This window comes from Natator depressus, chromosome 21 (assembly GCF_965152275.1).
Source record: "Natator depressus isolate rNatDep1 chromosome 21, rNatDep2.hap1, whole genome shotgun sequence".
Lineage (NCBI taxonomy): Eukaryota > Metazoa > Chordata > Testudines > Cheloniidae > Natator > Natator depressus.
Genome location: NC_134254.1, coordinates 3,149,745 through 3,169,941, shown reverse-complemented (window position 1 = coordinate 3,169,941; position 20,197 = coordinate 3,149,745). Strand labels below are relative to the sequence as shown.

At 41.9% G+C, this 20,197-nt stretch overlaps 1 protein-coding gene across 2 annotated transcripts in view; it reads right to left on the bottom strand.

The window, feature by feature from the left end:
• Nucleotides 1-1,524: 1,524 nt before the first annotated feature.
• KCND3 (potassium voltage-gated channel subfamily D member 3) overlaps nt 1,525-20,197 on the bottom strand; it is a 222,784-nt gene continuing 204,111 nt past the window's right edge. Inside the window, exons 6-9 of one of the 2 annotated variants that reach the window (XM_074936350.1) lie at nt 16,749-16,841; nt 12,463-12,519; nt 10,910-11,157; nt 1,525-8,095 (exon numbers count right to left, since the gene is read on the bottom strand). In XM_074936350.1, the coding sequence (XP_074792451.1) occupies nt 7,894-8,095; nt 10,910-11,157; nt 12,463-12,519; nt 16,749-16,841 (600 nt within the window). In that variant the 3' untranslated portion in view covers nt 1,525-7,893. The remainder of the gene's footprint in view (nt 8,096-10,909; nt 11,158-12,462; nt 12,520-16,748; nt 16,842-20,197) is intronic. The other variant, XM_074936351.1, reaches the window with a different exon arrangement.

The following is a 20,197-nucleotide window of genomic DNA, read 5'->3' as shown; positions in this document are numbered from 1 at the left end:
TGTACCCACTGAGGTACGGGGTCTTTTAAGGGCCTGAGCCCATTTCCACGGCTTGACCCTGGTATGGGGGTCAGCTCCTAAATAAGGGAGAGGAGTTTCTTGAAGAGTTGTGTGATTGAGAAGTTGTCTAGCATGGGAGAAAAGGGAAGCTTGTCTGGGCTTTGTCTCCAAGAACTATAGTAGAACCTCAGAAGTTACGAACCCCTCGGGAATGGAGGTTGTTCGTAACTCTGAAATGTTTGTGACTGAACAAAACGTTATCATGGTTCTTTTCAAACGTTTACAACTGATCATTGACTTAATACAGCTTTGAAATTTTACTATGCAGAAGAAAAATGCTGCTTTTAACCATCTTAATTTAAATAAAACAAGCACAGAAACAGTTTCCTTACCTTGTCAATTTTTTTTGGAGGCAAAGCCCAGACAAGCTTCCCTTTTTTAAAAAAAACTTTCCCTTTATTTTTATTAGTTTGTTTAACATGGTACTGTACTATATTCACCTTTTTTGGTCTCTGCTGTTGCTGGATTACATACTTCCAGTTCGAAATGAGGGGTGTGGTTGAGTCGTCAATTTGTAACTCTGGTGTTTGTAAAGTGCTTGCAACATTCCAACTACATTTACAATAGTTAGACAAATATTGTACTGGTGTGTATGGGCTGCAACCGAATGACATGTGAGAAGCTGATAATGCTACAATCTAGTTGACATGAGAACTTAATTCCTCCCTACCATCTAAAGGGAGGAAGAAATTCACTGTAGCTTTTTATGCCATTAGCAGCTGTCCTTATAACTCCATAATTGGGGAAGCAAAGTCCCATATGCTTGAGAGTGGGTATGAACAAGTCAAGCTAACAAGTCAGAGTAGCCTTCTGGTAAAGGGACCATTCTGAGAATTGTATAGCAAAGATTGTATAGATAGTAAAGATATCCATGGTGTTTAGCATGGCCTAAAATCTTGTAAGCGTCTTTCATTGACAATGAAAAGAAACACAAACTTTTGACTGCTTACAGGGAAATAACTACAGAAGGTGGGGCAGAGGGTGTGCTGACAGGTTCAATTTCTTTTCATGAAGTCCAAGGAAATTCTATAGTAGCCTGGGCTCCTCCCCCCCCCCCCCAAAAAAAAAAAAAAAAAAAAAAAGCATGTGGGGGAAGGTCTCCAAAGCATCTTGTTCTCTATACTGGATCCATTGCCATCCATTTGTAGTAAAGTACAGAGCTGTTGATCTGCAAGGAATACTGCCCCTTGAAAGAAAAAGAATGCAAACTGGGCTAGGGAAAAGCACTTCAGACTTCCAGATTTTTATAAAAAAAATAAAATAAAATTTCAAAACCTATTGCCATTAAAACAAACTTTCTTCTATTACCAGAGTTCATCCATCCAGAAAGGGGATTTATGTTTAAACTGACATTTTTATGTATCATAAATACCTTGGTGGTGGTAATGTTAAAGAAACAACATGCCTTTAAAAAAAAAACTTCTTCTAAAAGAAATCTACAGCATAATCTTAGTATTTGTGGCATATACTCTGTTTAATCCAGGTTGGATACATCAGGTACAGCAGTGGCACAAGACTCAATACTGTAAATGATATACAAGTTTCAACATATGCACTACAAGTCAAAAAGAAGACAACAGAAACGTAGAGTTCTTTAGAAGGGTGTTCTCAAATGAATCTACCTGCTGTTTTGTACAGTACATTTTGTCTGTCATTTGTGATGCTTGTAAGCAAAGCCCATTTATAGTACGAAAATAGAAAATAATAAGGGCGAGCGTTTCTCATAACATAAAACCTTTAAAGAAAACACCATTGCATTGGAATGTCTCACTGATTATCAAAAATATGCCATCACACGTGTTTTTTGTAAAATATTTCATTGGTCCAAGATACCAGCTGGAACTCCAGTTATGGTTGCAACAGAGAACTGAGAAGAGCATTGTATGGTTATTAACCTCTCATCCAAACAGCTATATGACCTGCTATGACTAGTGCCAGTTCAAAACTTAAGGAGAAGAAACACATAACACATACATACAAAAATAACAAACTATTGGCTGAAAATAAGACTATAGCAGGAATTTTTCACAAACATCTTTGTGTGGTGTGGTTGACTGATCAACATGAAATCTTTCTGGTACAGTCTTGTATCCCAAATATAAATAAAAAATCTTTTCCCTCCTCTAGTCCCTGTCATTGGAGGATCTCTAAAGCACTTTGCAAACATTTATTAAACTTCACAACACCGCTGTGAAACAGGAAAGTATTATCATCCCTATTTCACAGATGGGTAAACTGAGGCATAGAGAGGCAAAGTGACTTGATTGAGGTCACACGGTGATTCAGGAATAGAATATAGGCATCCTGATCCTAAATCCCAATTTTAATCATTAAACCACATTGCATCTCATTATTAATCTTAAGGATCTAGAAGGAAATCCTAATGAGAAAGGAAGTTAAACCATTTATGGCATCATTAATTGTTAGGCCTGTAACCTCAGTTATGAAGTCACACCATTCAGTGCAGTTGACCAAAATGTCTTGGAAAACAATCACAAATTTGCCAAATAATTTAAAATATTTAATCAGCTACAGAGCTTTCCAGTGTGGAAGAATAATTACTAATTATCCACAAATACAATTGATGTAGAAAAAAAATAGTTGCAAATATTATTATTCAATCAAGCTTTAAACCTAGCAAATAAGGCTTTTTATTCAAAACCGCTGTTGCTCTTGAGCCACTGCATGCTGACTTGTAACTCCACCGTAATTCAGCATTGCCCCTGTCTTAATCTCTTTCTTACAGGGAACACTGCAAACCATCAGTTAAAGATGATTTTTAAGATCCCCAATCTGCATTAGAACATGTGTAACAGACAACATGATTACAAATGGATTTACTTCTAAAATACTTGAAAAAGCACCTCCTCCTCTACTGAGCCGACAAAATCTGAGCTCTTGGTAGAACTCCTCTTCCCCCCTCCCCTCCAGTTACATAAATCAGAGCCGTGAGAGCTGGCTCCTAATGCTACGGTGGCATCAGCTATTTCAGGGAAAACCTGCAACTTTAAAATTAGGTTTTGGCAGCTCTGAACACCATAAAAAATAAAATGATTTCCCAGTGTTGAAAATAGCAATTCAGTTTTTCAGTGAGTAAGCTGCTTCTGTTAAGAATTTTGAATTGCAAGCTTATTTATTTTATGATTTCCCCCTCCCCCCCAATTTACCTTTAAAATATGAATCCTTTGGCACCCAAAAGCAGCCTCCTGCATTAGAATTTGCTGGCCAAAGACAAGACTTTATATTCTTCAGTTGTTTGTGCACAGCTAACATTCAAGGAGGGGGGGAGGGACTATTTAGCAAGTGCAAGGGGAAATAATCAAGAGTAATGGAATGAAAAATAAGGGAGGGAAAATTATGGCTTTGTATCAGGCGAAAACTCGTTGACATTGAGATCTATTAGGCTGAAATAATTTCTTAAGTGAAGCAGTGGTAGCCCTGTCCCTGGGGAGATTTATATCTAGTCTAGAAAAAGCACTGGGAAATATTTTATAGGGAAGAATTGTGTGTTGGCAAGGGCTGGACTAAATGGTCTCTTCCATTTTTAATTTCTGTACAGTGGTTTAAGTTTTGTGGTAGTTTCTTTGAGTGACTTGGAGGTTCTTAGAAAACAAAGATAGGCGAGAAGGGTTTCAAAGCGAGTAGCTTGATTTCAAAGTTTGGGGCAGGGGAATGTACCAGTCATTTGCAATGGGTGTGTTTGCTCCTAGAGCGTGTGCAGTTCTGCTATAAGCAGCAACCCAGTGCCAGCTGAGAAGAAAATAGACTCATCAGTAAAGTTGGGTGAAAATTTGAGACTTTTTTCTACAAAATGGCATTTCAAAGGAAACAAAAATTTTCAAAGAAAATTGTTTCCTTTGACATTTGCTGATTAAAAAAAAATGAAAACATGATTTTTTCCCTATATAAATGATCAAATTTTTTTTTTTTTTAAGGAGAAAACAAAAAAATTCACAAGAAATTCTGCAAAAAAGTAGGAAAAAAAAAATGAGGGAAAAACAGTTTGGCATTTTTTTGATTGGATTTACTCGTCGGATTGCTCTGTTCCAGCTGCCCTTCAGGAACATAATCGGTACAGTTCTACATTCCCTCTCCTACTGTATGTATTGTCATGCAGAACCACCCCTGAAGAAACTGCATTCCATGTGCCTCAGGTAAATGGGGTGTTGGTGCAGGCAATTGCCGGTTTATGTAGCTATAACTTCTCTACGCATGAAGGTGGGGAATGGAAAGAGGAATGGTTAGAGGACAGAACAAGGTGAGTAAGGGCGAGAAGGGCCCAAGCTCTAGAGTTTGGATCCCAGGCCAGATCTAAACTAACCTATGTCTGAGAGTGCTCAAAACCTGGGGTTTGGTTTGGCCCTATCTCCAGTAATGTTTTGTACATTCACATAAGCTAATCAAGTCAGTTCCCTCTCATTACCCTGGGAGTGCATGACTGCCAAGCAATTCCTGTGCTTATCAAAACAAATGCTCTCCCTTCCTCCTGCAGAAACACAGAGCTCTTTCTGCAGCTCTGTGTTTTTATCAGTAAAGCATCTGAATTATGCTTATATGTACAGTACAATATAATACATATCATGTGGATTCATTCTGATCTGTGCTATTTCAGTGACTGCAAAGTGCTTTCACTACAAGGCTGTCGTTGCACTGTGTAACCCAGGGAGTTCTGTACACAGTTATTTACAGGTGGGCAGATTTGCCCCAATCCTGTTCAGGTGAGCATTGAAATGGGCTAATGCCTCCATTATAAACGTTATTTTTGTCTTAAACTATTGAAATCAACCCTTTGTGATTCTCCCCACCCCCCTTTCTATTCACAAGGATCTTTGCCAAGCCAGTGATTGTGTGTGGCAGCACTTGCTAAAGTAATGATAGAAATGTTATGCTGCATGCTTTTGATTAAGCAGAAAAATAATTTTGCCCATGCAGAACATAGCAAAGGGCTGGGCTACCCTGGCAGCCTGAGCCCAAACAGCTAGAGAGAGGAACCCCAAGCACTGTTTTTCCTGTTTTTCTTTATGTCCCTGACAAATTGTGAATGTTCAGGAAATACTTTGATTAATAATAATACACTGTACACAAAGTGCTTTCCATGGGTGGGTGTCATTCTCTCCATTTAATAGATGGGGAAACTGAGGCACAGAGAGATGACGTGACTTGTTTAAGACTCCAAGGGAAGAGAAGGGCAGAGCTGAGACTACAAGGCGAGGACCTGGCTGTTTGTCACCCTGTACCTGGTCATTTAAACCCATGCAAATTGAGCGCACAGTGGGAGTAATACATTCCCAGCCAGCATGGTAGCATTTTAGCCTTACTTTGCACAGATGTAAATGAGGGCATAAGGTGCAAGGCAATGGAGAATCAGGCTTTGTTTAGGCCTGAAGATGTTCAGTAGGGCAGGGGTATGGTCAGGCGTAAGGGGACTAAATGAAGCAAAGGTACAATTAAGTTAAGCGCCAAGAAAAATTGCTAATGGTAAACTACAGAATAACCGCCTGAGGAAAGTAGCAAAGGAACCACAGCACCTGAGTGATTTAAAACAGACTGGACATAGTGCTGGAGAATGTGCTACAGGGAGCTATCCAGCTCTGGAGCAAAGGGGCATCAGTTTATGACATTACTGAATGTTTAGCTCTAGCTTTATCATTCCTAGAATGGGATAAGTTTCTCAGTAGGTTACTGGGTTATCACAACAGCTATCTGAGTCCACATGATACCCAGTAATAAGTTAGGAATGTTGACAAGGTGGGTTGATAGTGCATAATTTTAAGTCCTATAACATCAGTGTGCATTTTGAGAGGCAAAAACCCCCATCCTTTTGTTGGATCACCCAGGGGTATGCTTTGAGTGGTGTGGCAGATAGTGCTGTGTTAGTGAAGTTACTATTTACTGTTGAGAGAAGGGAAGCGTGAAATGGCTCCTTGCTATCTATTGGACTGTAAGCAATTTTGGGGCAGGGTTTGTGTCTATGTCTGTATGTTCTATGTGTCTATGTATGTTCAGCACCTCACAACATGGCTCTGAGCCTGATCGAGGCATTTGGATGTGATAATTAATACTACATTATACTGTATGTGTCTGTGGATGGCATGTACTATGTTGGATCAGTATGTGCTGTGGCTAACCAATTGCACCCATAACAAAAAGGTGGTCTGAGGAATGTGTAGCAGGAGAATAAGCAATTATTTCCCACTTATTTTTCCAAATGGAGAAAGGTCATATATAAATGAAACTGTCAGGTCCTTGTATTTCAAGACCATATTGTTACTAGAAAGATCTTAGGGAGAACAGTCAGTATTCACCATAGAACTAGTCAGAAGTATTAAGCTTGGCAAGTACCACACAGAGTTACAGTTTTTGGTTGACTAGAAGTGTGTGACTTTTCCCAGATGAAGAATAGAGCTGCAAAGTAAAGTGGTGTCTGTTCCACACCATATCCCGGGTATTAAAAACCCCTGTATCCCTCCCCCTGCTCAACTGCACACACCATAGCTCCTGTGCTGGGAGGGGAGGACTAAGTTGCTAAACTGGTTTACCTACCACATCAGTGCAACCCAGACACCATCAGTCGGCCAATAGGAGCCCCAGGACTGTGTTAAAAAGCCAAACACTCTCTCAGTCCATGCTGAATGGTTGGCTCCGGGTTTACTTGGATCTAGTATAGATCCAGATGCTACTTGGCTGTGATTTACAATGGGTTGCATGTCCAATATTAGCATATATAAAAATAAAAAAGCATTGGCATAGATGACAGGTACATTCTATCCTATTTCTGATGATCTGGTGCAGTTGGGTTGGGTGCTTCCACATTCTTTGCCATTAGTGTGCACAGGTTTTTAAGAAGTTTTCCTACATTTTTAATGTTTTTCCTTTTAAAAATACAGAACTGGTAGTCTAGTCACACTCTTCACAAGTAAGTGATAACAAAAATAGAAAGCAGAAATCCATGTGGGACTAACACTTTACAAAAGCCTGTCTTTTTTTTTTTTCCACAAATATGTTTTCACAGACAATAATTAGCAGACAAACACACTGTTTGCAGTTGCACTGTATTGACTTAAAAGGCGGTTACAAAATCATCTAAATAAAGAATGCCTTCCAGGGTGAAAGATTTATTTGTGTGGGGGTGTGTGTGCGTGCACGTGTGCCACTGTGCTTGTGCAATCAGTTTGATACTGTGCACCAAATCAGGAAAATGTGCTCAGACCTCTGTGTGTCATTTTGATGTGGTTCTTTTTCACGCACACGCGCGCGCGCACACACACACACAGGAACGGAAATAGATTTCTGTGACAGCTGTCTTCTTTGTCTAAATCTTTCTCTATAAAAGAAAAAAAAAGATGTGTAATTTTGGTTGATTAAAGATTCTGCTCCATGAAGGAAAAAAAAAAATCACAAAATCCATTTTTTTCACCTTTTTCAGTCATTTCCGCATGAATAAATATTATCCATTAAAAACCTTTAAAAAGGTGCCGAGATACACAGTGTTATATTTGTTTCTTTATTGACTTTCTTGTTGCCATGCCGGTTCTTTTTCTCTAGCCTCTGGAAACAATTTTCTGCGTCATATCCTGAAACAAGGCTCTCCGCAGGCGCGTGCACACACAGACCCTTTCTTCAACCCACCTCTTCCTCCCTTTCCTCATCTGTTCTCTCAGTCCATGGCATGAATGCGAGTTTGAAGAAAGCTGCCTCGTTAGGTCTCCATTGCTAATTCTATGACGAAATGTCAGGTTGGTCCATCCAGGCACAATTTGCAGCAAGAAAGGAACATGAAGGTGTGGAGGGGGCGGGACGCTGGCATTCCAGCTGCTTCCTTCAAACGACACCTTACAAGGCAGAGACCTTGACTATGTTGCTGCTTGTGGTGGAAATGTTCGTAGTGGGTTGAGGGCTGCTCGGTGAGGGCCTGCTCTCTCCTTCTGGCGTCAGTGCCGGTGGGGTAGGAATACTGATGATGGCTGTCGTGAGGTGGGAGGTTTTGCAGTTTGGTCTCAGCCCGTCATCTGATTTCATATTGAGACTGGAACGACTAGAAAACAAAAGGGATTTTTATTTATTTATTTATTTTTTTAATAATACAAGAGTCAGTAATCAGGTCCAAAGTCTTATGAGCCCATAAGGGCTCCCTGACCACAGGCTTAAACTTCAATGCAGTTTTATTTCTCCTTTCAAAGCCTCCATCCCTTTATCTTTTTTCTACTTGTTTCCCCTGCAGTAGTCTTGAGAATCTGGCAGCTGGGAGCATTCCTATGAGATCTGCATCAGTTGCATCCTATAATTAATTACCACGGGAAAATGATAGGTCTGTTTTCTGTGCATCTGCATAGCTGCAGGAGTCCTCAGTTACCAGCCAAACAGGCTTGCTTTGAACAGAGGGCTTGTCCTTTCAAAATATAAAGAGTTCCCTGTTGGAAAGTCACCGCTGTTGTTATTACCGGTTGACTCACCAACAGACTCTGTCCTAATGTCTCAAGTGTCTGGGTACTTCTGTGTGACAAGGTGGGTCAGGTAATGTGTCTTAATGGGCCAACTTCTGGTGGCAAGAGAGACAAGCTTTCGAGCCACACTGAGCTCTGCGTCAGGCCTGGGAAAGATACTCCCGGCCCCACAGCTAAATACAAGGTGGAACAGCTTGTTTAGCATAAGTAGTTAGCACATATTGTAAGGGAACACTCAAGGTAGAGTGGCCTGTTATAACACCTCTGCAGTTATAGGAAAAAAGAAGGGTGGGGTTAAAGCCATCCAGTGTCGGTAAACCACTAACCCCACCCACACTGTCTACACTGCCACTTGTGTCGGTGTAACTTAGGTCGCTCACAGGTGTGAACGAGCCACTCCTGAGCAACGTAAGTTACACCGACCTAACTGCTGGTGTGGACAGTGCTCTGCCGGTGGGAGAGCTTCTCCTGCCCACAGAGCTGCTGCCGCTCGTTGTGGCTGGGTTAATTAAGTTGACGGGAGAGCTCTCTCCCATCGGCTTAGAGCAGCTACGCTAGAGAGCTTCCAGTAGTGCCACTGCATCGGTGCAGCTCTGCCGCTGTAAGCTCTCTTGCGTAGCCACAGTCGCAGCTGAAGAGGCTAAGGCAGAGTTTCCAAAACCTTAGAAAACTGAGCCCCGCATCCGGAAAATTAAAAGAATCCCCAGTCCCTCCTTCTCACTGCAGCCTCTCCATGTGTTCTTAAAGCCCAACCCACCATGAGCAGCTGCTCGCAGTAGAGGGTGTAGATCTTCATAATAGCTCTGTCACTGCTCATCTGTAACAGTTTTGACATTTAAAATGTCATAATTGGAATTGGTTTGAGCACCCACTGAAATGAACAGAGCAGTTCATATGCTTCAGAGCTTTTGTTTCAGGCTTGCTGCAGACTCAGGCAGATGTTGATTACACTTGGGTAACCTTTTCAAGGTTTTCTTTAAAACCATAATAGCTGGATATGTACTTTTTTTTTTTTTAATGGAAGATTGTAGGAAACAATGGAGAGGCTTGTCCGTTCCTCCAGTCTAATCCTTTCTGTCCCCCAGGGGGATACCCCCACCCTTTGGGAAATACTGAGCTAATGCCTGAAAGGGCCATGGGGAATGAACTCCCTCACTATTCCCTTTCTCATTCCCATTCTCATACATTATTTTTCACTTAAACACTTCACTTAAACACCTTGCTGAATCATGTTACTGGTACAGAATAGCTGCATCCTCCTTGCCCCAGAGGCAGCTGCATTTCTACTGTGGGTAAAATGGATTTTATACATTTTGGAATCAGGGGGAAGGCTGGAGTTACTGTTTCAAATGCAAGTCTTTGCCTCCTCCCCTTTTCCAAAGCTCCCTAATGCACAAGAAGAAAAGGAGTACTTGTGGCACCTTAGAGACTAACCCATTTATTTGAGCATAAGCTTTCCTGAGCTACAGCTCACTTCATCGGATGCATACTGTGGAAAGTACAGAAGATCTTTTTATACACACAAAGCATGAAAAAATGGGTGTTATAAAAAGATCTTCTATACTTTCCACAGTATGCATCCGATGACGTGAGCTGTAGCTCACGAAAGCTTATGCTCAAATAAATTGGTTAGTCTCTAAGGTGCCACAAGTACTCCTTTTCTTTTTGCGAATACAGACTAACACGGCTGTTACTCTGAAATCTAATGCACAAGAAGTTTGGCTGGGCACAGGGAGAGGACTTCAGAAGTTCATTCAACTACTATGATGGTGATGCCTCGATTATGCACTAAATTATGTTTGAAAGGAGAGTCCATTTGAAAGTCCTCTATTGAAAGAGAGACCTTGCTTCACTGATGTTACTAATCACACATTAGACTCACACAACTCAACCCATTCTGTACTTATGCAGCACATACAGATTGCCTGGCACCGATGCTGTCTGGCATTGCTCATGACCGAGCACACAGCTGTGGCCAAGCTGGCAGAAACTGAGAGCTGCCTCCCTCTGGTCAGCCAAAGAAGAGCTGTGCTGAACTGGGTATTGCCTCCTGCTGGCCTGCAGGAATGGTCGTGCATGAGCTGTAGCAATCTGGTTACTGCTGAGGCTGAACCAAGGGGAGCCTCAGCTGGAAGTCACCTCTCTTGGGTCCAAACTGGCTGGAGAAGAGCTGAGCTAGAGCTTGGGTCAGCTTCCTCTGGGACAAGTCCATAGGAGTTGCACAAAGCAGCCAGGAGCCACCTCTCCTGGGAGCATGTTAGTAGAACTGGAACTTAGATCATCCCAGGTGGGACCCACTTCTCCTGGGCCGAGTGAGTAGAAACTGCCCCAAACTCATCTCAGATGGACATCACCCTTAGCAGGTTTGCATGCAGCAGTCAGCAGCCAGCGCCTGCTCACTGTACCTTGTTGTAAGTGATGGCTGTTCGCTGCACTGGATGTGTATCGTGCTTAGCTCCTGCATGCTCCGCAGGCGAGTGGCTGGCACGTTGGAGTTCGGAAGATGAGTCGTCTTCTTGTTGCGTCGAGAACAGCAGGAGGTGGACCCGCCATTGTTACTTGACAATGAGGGGCTGCGAGTGGAGGGGTAATTCTGCATTGAGTTATCCATGCAGTTCTGCTCAAACAGCTGCTCATCTATGAACTCATGGTTCTGGCAGGGAAAAGAACAACAGTGTCACTCTAGCCAGTAGCTACCCTAAGGTGAAAAGGAGGACTTGTGGCACCTTAGAGACTAACCAATTTATTTGAGCATAAGCTTTCGTGAGCTACAGCTCACTTCATCAGATGCATTCTGTATTTTCCACTGTATGCATCCGATGAAGTGAGCTGTACCTTATGCTCAAATAAATTGGTTAGTCTCTAAGGTGCCACAAGTCCTCCTTTTCTTTTTGCGAATACAGACTAACACAGCTGTTACTCTGAAACCTACCCTAAGGTGGTTCATTTTCAAGAACACCTTTTGCTATTCTTGTGGGAAAGGTCAGCCCCTCAGCTCTCTGCCCCTGTGCCTGAAACAGCTTGCACTAGACAGTTCCCAGATTTAAAAATGCAAACAACAACCGGGAAGGAGATGACTTCATCCCATTACTCATGGCAACCAAGAGAATGTATTTGCTCCCCCACAACAACATGGGAATAAGAGAAGCTGTGGCAGAGGCATAACAGCCTGTCAGGACCAGCTGGCTTACACATTCCATATCCATAAATAGTTTGGGCCTCATTTTTCCTTTCACTGACACATCTGTATCCCTGAAGTGACTTTGATGAAATCTGTGGTGCCTCACTGTTATAAACCTGTGTGGAAAGGAGAGTCAGGCTCACTGTCTTCTTTGTGTTTGGGGCTAAAGGCTGTGATGTGTACTGTTTGTGTCAGCAGGACCAATTGGTCATCAAGTTGGAAAGTTTAGGTATGGTGTGCTGGTTAAGCTGATCCCTGAAGGTATGTCACACCTACAGTTCCATTCAAAGCTGGGCTGGCAGCTGAGTTATATGTGGCACAAATAAAGGTGTCAAGGTGGAAGCTGCCAGTGGGAAGAGTAAGGGGGAGGGAAATGATGATAAAGGGCAGCCTAGAACTTCAAAGTTGGGTAGCCTAGAACTGCAGAGTTGCATGGAAAACTTCAGTGCCTCTTGCACCAATGAGTAGAGGACAGTGTAGGGAAGAGCCAAAGTATATACACACCTACGCGCATACATAAACATTCATAGATGCCTAACGTACAAATTTTGCTTTTTACCGAACAGAACTGGAAAAGAAGGAAGGGGGAACTGGAGATAAGGCAGCCATCAGTTTTCATTGGAACAGATACTAGGTCTTACAGCGAACAAAGGTATCAGCAAAAAATGAACCACATGCACAAACTCTCAAGAACAGGACCAATAACAAGAAAGGAAACAAACACTCTGGACGTGTTACAGAGATCGTAGAAAACAGATTGAATTAAAAAGGAAATACCTTGATGGTGGAAGTTCGTACAGATAACAGGGGATCATCCACAAGATAGGACAATCCCTACAGGACAACATGCCAACAAAAGATAAAAACACGATTGATTGTCCATTCCCGCATTCCAGAGTTTAGTCCCAGCATTCCATCCATTCAATCTCAGCATTCCATCTGGCACCCCAAGTTTGAATGGGCAATTGAGCCTTTCCTTTACTAAACTCATTTGCTAAATCAGATTAGTCTTTTTCTTTATCTTTCTTTCAACATAGTGTTCTGGAACCTTGCATTTTAATTGTTTGTGTTCTGTTTCTAAAAGAGAGTGGAAGGGCAAGGCAATTTACAGCTGTTTGTTCATTTTTTATTTTATTTATTTATTGAGAGCCAGAAGCAGAGGATAAAACAAATTCTCAGCCACTCAATCAGAGCTTGCCCAATTGGGATTGCAGTGTGACTGGATCAGGGGTTACACAAGCAATGGGGCTGTGTTTTGATTGACCTTTGTGGAAATATAGAAGGAAGGTTTTGGCTGAAGGATGTGGCTCAACCCAGGCAGCAGCCAGAGAAAGGGTAGGATATGAATGTCAGTGTTCACATCTGGGGTGGGGAACAGAGCTGAAAAATCTTGTGTTAACATAGCAAACAATTTTTTGTTATGATTGTCGGAAGCACCTCAAGGCCACTTTGTCTTTTAACACATCAGATTTGTGGGCCATTCACAGCTGTTAAATTGTAGGACTTTATTCTAGTGACAACTGCAGATACTGTAAAAATAAAGAATGTACTTTTAAAATCCCTCTGTCTAGTTTAAGGAAAGGTGAATTGCCCTTTGAAACAGGTTGGTAACCATGGCACATGGATCATTCCTCATTCCATTCCACCTGCAACTTTGAAACATTGCAAAATGACTCTTCAGTGTTTAAGAATTCATATGCTGTGATTTGACGTTTTTGCATAATATCTTAATAGATTAAGAATGCCAAGGAAGTACAGGAATTTCAACACAAAAATTGATTGAGCTGTTTTGACTAATGCATTGAGAACCACAATCTAAACATGTTGCATCTGACTCCTTGAATGACAATCTCTTTTTTGAAAACGTTGATACTCCAGGTCAGCAGCACTCAAAGTTCAAGAACTGAACAGCCACTTAATGCTGAGCAGAGTTGCAGAGAGCCAAAAAACCACAATCAAAATAAACCCACCTTAAACAAAATCCTGGTGATGTTTGCATCATGATTAGAGCCGATCATATGACTACTGTGAAGAGTTTGTTCAACAGTTCAGAGATTCAGAGATTGCACGGCCAGATGGGACGGGACGATTGTGATAATTTAGTCTGGCCTCCTGCATAATACAGGCCATAGAACTTCCCCAGAATAATTCCATTTGAAGTAGAGCAGATCTTTAAAAAAAACTTATCTTGATTTAAAAAGTGGAAAATGAGGAATCCAGCTTGATACTTTTTTGTAACTTATTCAAGTTGTTAGTTATCTTCTGTTTCCCCATTACCCAACAAATAATGTATTCAAAATTAACTGTTTTCATTAATCAAACAGTTCTATGCATTTTTTGAAGACACAAGATTATTTTCTTTGCTGTTGTAATGCCAACAGACCCCAGTTGTCAGCAGGCAGGATCGAACCTGGGGCCTCAGAAACTTAGTGCATGAGCCTCAAACCAACTGGCTGCTAGCTAAGGCTGTAGAGCAGACTCAATCATCTACATCTATTTCTCTCGTCTCCGTGCTACTAGAAGGGACAGAACACCCACCCAGGAGGTGTGTGGGTTACACTGTTATTCATCAAGTACATTATTTTCAAATAATTATTTTCATGATTTGATCAGCTCTAACTGTGATACGCAAATATGTGACAACATGGCTGACAATCTCATCCTGGTTGGGACAGGCTGGAAAATGTGGGGAAAATGCAGCAAATATTTTGTGGATTTTTTTTTCACCAGTGTTCATCCAAATTCAAAATTGCAATGACATTTTTGTTCCAAAAATCAAAATTCAGAAAATTTTCAACAGCTGATGCAAATATCTGACTGCAACGGCAGGACAGTTCACCTCACTAGTTTTTGTGGCTCTCTTTGGTTCTACTCAATGCAGTAATGCCTCTAAATTCCTGTTCCTAACCCTGCACTGGCACCTCGGCCAAAATAAATTGGGGCCAATACAAAAGAAAATACAAGGAAAATCTTCTGCCCTGCATTCTCCTCTCTCTGCTGCTGTCCCTTTGATCCAATTGTCTGTTGTTATAATTCATTTTGGGCCAGACAGGTATCGCCTTACTCATACTGAATAGCAACTTATATGACAAGCCGTCTCACTGAAATCAGTGGGAGTACTTGTGGAAAAAAGTACAACTCTGGAGTGAGGCTGTCATCATCTGGCCTGAAGTTTGTCTAATGTAGGCCTGAGCCCTGCAACGATTTACAGATTTGCTTAACTTTATTCACTGACAGTCAGTAGAATAACTTGTCACAGTGTGTAAAGTTAAGCATGTGTTAAAGTTAAGCAGGATCCGGACAATAGATGGTGGACGCTTTGGGACAGGGATCTTATCTTTTTATTTTCTGTAAAATACCAGGCAAATTTATGGCACTTTGCAAATAGTAGTAACAATCACATGATATGAGCCATATTTGAAATATACTATTTAAAGCTTAAGGGTAAGTACAGAATTCTAAACAATTGAAGAGTCAGGTTGTGAAATATCTGCTTGTAATGTAACATACAGAGTTATCAGAAACACAGGCAAGCTCAGATTTATACTATAAAATGAAACCAACAGTCACTGATATAGTGCGTCAGCACTGGAATGATTAGCCTCATAATTCATCATGATGAGTTTCAGGACCTGTAGGACTTAGTTGCTATAAGTATTTAACCAGTGGTCTTCTTCCAATGCATCTTTGAAACCTATGTGGTGTTATCCTGCTAGGAACCAAACTGAAATTGAGACTATGTATGCAGGTCAGAAATCAAAGTCATATCTGATGGTGGATGCAGATAAGGAAAGGGATACATCTTATCAGGTCTTAACCCACTGGTGTCTTTCCAGAATGGGCCATGATATACAATATAGGTACTATGTCCCTTTACCACAAATCACCAGTGAATATAAAGCTGGAAATGAAATGTACACGAGATAAAGATCTGTTTGCAATTTTTCCAGGAACTTCTGCTTACAGAACTATTTAAAAATTAAAAAATAGCGCTTCCTAGGGTCTTACTCCAGCACCATGCATTGCATGAGTGAAACGTCACGACAGGAGAGCCCACTTGACTGGCCTCCAGATGAACTACATGCTCCTTTAACTGAGGCTTGTCAGGAAAGACATGCACAGTGTCACTAAATCACATCAAAAAGGCTCGTCTGCTCCCTTTAAATGGCTCAGTTGTTGTTTTCTCCGGCCTATTTGTGGTAGGGAATATGTGTGGCTTGGAGTTTACTGGCATCAGCTTCCCACTGTAGCCCTCTTCATGCCAGCAGTCGCATACATCATTGGTAGTGGGTGGGAGCAATGGGTTCAGAGGAACCATAGAATGTCAGGGTTGGAAGGGACCTCAGGAGGTCATCTAGTTCAACCCCCTGCTCAAAGGAGGACCAACCCCAATTTTTGCCCCAGATCCCTAAATGGTCCCCTCAAGGATTGAACTCACAACCCTGGGTTTAGCAGGCCAGTGCTCAAACCACTGAGGGATACCTCCCCCCGTGATTTGTGCACTTTAACTGCAAGTGTAGCCAAGGACAAACTGAGTTTAGCCCTACTTCAGACACCATGGTTAAAGCCTACTCCCGCAAATCTGTCTCTTTGGTCATTACAGGCTGTTTCTCTGCTCTGCAGTGGCTGTTTGCCCTGCAGTCTGTGCTGTCCCCATTTGCACCAGTTGCAAAGTGAGTGCCAGGAGGCAGTGAAATGCTACCCGATCAGAAGGATAGTGATTTGCACCAACTGTGCACTGGTGTAAATGCCTGCACAGGACAATCCATCCCTTTTTCCTTTTACACAGATGTACACTGTTAGCATTTTGCACAATGCTTATTTGTGAAGCAATTCACAAAAAGAAAGTGAATCTCTCCCCATGTGGCATATTCCAGGGAACTTCTGAGATTCAGGACCCATCACTTCACTGACACATATTTTTATCGCCAATGGGGATGTGTGTTTGTGAGTGCATGCATTGGTTTAGAGGAGCATACTGCACCCATGTCCTTTCCAAAGAAAGCCTGGACCCAGGAGCAAAGGATTTAATCAGATTTAGAAAGGGTCCTGTTGCTACTTACAGTTGTTTTTTCCAGGCAGTGCAGCAGGTGGTGATGTTGGCTTTCGATCAGCGAGGTGGATTTGCTGATGTGCTGCTCATCATCACTAGATCCCTAAACAACCAGAGAAAGAAGAATCAGGCTTGAAATCCTGGGGATAAAGGGAACAACCATGTCAGATTGTACAGGGCAGGAGGTGGGGGAAAGGTGACAATTCCAGTGTTGCCAACTTTCATGTTTTTATCATGAGTCTTGGGAGTTGGTGTTTTCCTTAAAGCTCCAGCTCCTGGATTCAGGTCAGAATCTCAGCTTTCATTTTTAAAAAAAAGTAAGTTTGTAGCCCTTTGTGGTTATGGAGAAGAACTTGGAAACATGACGAGAGTGTGGCCTAAAGACCCAGAAAACAGCAGGCAAGGAAAAAGAACTCACAATTTATTATTTTTCAAAAAAGTCATGATGTTTGAAAGCTCAGAATGGCAATGCTACAACTTTCAAAAAGTTTCACCGTAAACCCTACTGCCTCCAAGAAGGGGGTGATTTGCTTGGGAGTGAGGAGTTTGTTATTCTCCTTTTAAGTCAAGAATGAACCAGTGGCTGGGGTATAATTCAGGAAGCAGGTGGTATGTAGCTTTATGATCCTGTCTCTTGGGTGGGGAATGGTACAAAACATACAGTGACCTGAGGTGAAACAGTGAAGACAGGCAGTAGGAAAAAACAGCTCATGACTGGCTTTGTGGGGTGTTACCAAATAGACTGATAGTAGTAGGGGCCAGGATTCCTGGGTTCTGGTCCAAGCTGTAGTAACATCTCTATATCTGTCTTCAGTCTCCTAAAATGGAACTGATGTGTATCTGCTCTCTAGTGGTATGGTAAGGCTTCTGTGTGGGGGCTGAATGCCATTATGGTTTCAATGAGAGCTGTTAGTGTCTGGTATTTCATAGGATCAAGCCCTTTGTTTGAAAAGCAGCTTGAATAAAAGGCACTGGAGATGTGCAAATTATTATTATTAATAAATCATCACTATTAGTAGAAGTGAAGTAGATTTTACTGGGGAACATGTAGCATTGGCACGAGAGATTTGATCAGAGGGAATTAGCAGCACCCCCTCAAAAGAAAAGGCCCTGTTTTCTGAGGGTGTCTGTGGGGGTTGTGACTTTTATTAATTAGGATTATATTATTGATTATTATTTGTATTGTGGTAGTACCTAGGAATCCCAGTCATGGATCACGGCCCCATCGGGCTAGGCGCTGTACAATCACTGCCCCAAAGAGTTTACACTCTAAGTCAGACAGCAGGGTGGGTTTCTTGAGTTAAAATTCCCTGGCAGAGTCGTTAGAATCAGCTCAGGCAGGCACTCCCAGCTGGGCTGGAATCATGCGCAGCTGAGATGCATTAGGCTCAGAACCTTTAAAAGACCTTGGCTGTTGGCAAGCAAGACAAAAAGGACAGGCAGTATCAGACAGGTTTAATCATTGGGCTGAATTTTGGGGGCAGGCGAGTGATAAGTATTCAAGCCACATAAAAGAAAAATTACCTGAGATGATGATTTTTGTGTGTGTGTGTGTGTGTGTGTGTGTGTGTGTGTGTGTGTGTGTGTGTGTGTGTGTGTGTGTGTGTGTGTGTGTGTGTGTGTGTGTGTGTGTGTGTGTGTGTGTGTGTGTGTGTGTGTTCGTTCTTTTGACTTCACAAGAAACCTTTGCAGTAAAGCAGGGACCCCACAGAAAGTTTTTTGCTTAATCTTGTCTTCCTGAGAAGTTTTGTCCTAGCTGCTGAGAGCCTGGCCTCCCAAATCATGATCAGCTAGGAGAAGGAATGCTACCTGCAAATTGCTCTGTTCTTACTCTCCTCTAAGCCCCTAACTGGGTGAGGGTTTCATGCTGCTGATGAATGGTCTTTCGTGAGGGACACAGATAGTAGGCATAAGACAAACTGAAAGCCTAGGTCTGTAATGAGGATGGCCCTATCTACTACAAATAACAAATCCAAATGGGGAATGTGAAATCCAAAAGAGCTGCAGTACAGTGTATGCATAATAATACTCAGCACTTTGACGAAGCTTATTGTCTTCAAAGGTCTGTACCAGCTAACCCCAATGCCACCCTTCTGATAGAGATCAGTACTAATATCGCTATGGGGAAACTGATGCATAGAAAGGTAAAATAACTTGCCCAAGGGGATAGTGGAAGCCAGCTTCAGAGCTGGGAGTAGAACTCAGATGTTCCTCTTGCCTATGCCTGTCCGCTGACCATCAGACCATGATGTTGTTATTATTGCTTCTCTTGCCATTGTGTATGGACTCTAGAGAGGGATCAGAGCCCCCTTGTGCTAGGCACCCTACAACCAACCAACCAACCAACCAACCCCAGAGAGCTCAGAGTTTAATCTTTCATTATTCTTACAACTGAGTCATTCAGCAGAAAGATATTAGATCCATTTAATTATATATAAACATTAGTTACTTAAATTCACTATTTACATGATTTTTTTGGTCAGGTAAGGAAGGACGATGTCTGAAAGCACTCTCAGTTGCTTGCTCAATGTGGTAAATATCTACTTAAAGAAAATAAATATGCTCTAAGATCTCTCTGGAGCCCCATGAAACTGGGCAGAGATTAAACACACATACGAGAGAGGATTTCCAATAAGCACATTTTTTGAGTGCCACAGTCAAGGTTTATTTATCACAGTATGTAAACCCGTGAATCTGCTGTCTCTCCGTGTCTTATACAAATGCCTGTTTCTCAGAGTATTGCATGCATCATTCACTTTTCAATTTGAAAATCGGATATGCTCCAGAAATGGGAAGAAAGGCACTAAGAAGAAGCTGTTTGGCAAGTCTCTCTGCTGTTCCAAAACAAGAATTATTTTAGTTCTTCCATTCCATAGTTGCAGTTTTAAGAGCTACTTTGCTAAGCATTTTTTCTTTAAACCCACTGACACTGAAATCCACCCCAATTTCATGGCCTGTTTTCTGCGATCATACTCATTAATCTTTATGTGTATTCAGTGGCTAAAATTTTCAGACAATTAGACACATTAAAATGACAATTAAATGTTTGCAAGTGACCCCCTTAAGCTCCTTAGGTGTTTCAGCAGTAGATGCCTGGCAGAGAGACTCCTCTGTGATGCTCGAAGCTGAAAGATAAAAGTTGACACGTGTGCCTTGCATACCTGTTTCTGGCACATAACAGCAGTATCCAAAAGTTTGAGAAAGAAAATGGGTGGAATGGGATAGAAAGCAGAACATTTTAACATAGGCATCTACCGGCTGACTTCATCTAGGGCTGTTAAAGGGTTTAAATCAGTTGTGTTTAACTCAGCTGATGGCCAACATACCTAAGTGGATCCTGTGATATACTGAGCATTTGGCTGCATCTTTGAAGCCACACCCAGGATCGTACTGTGATGTCTAACTTGGCATCTCTGAAAATCAGGCAAATTGACTGATGCTAAACCAGAGGCATCTCAG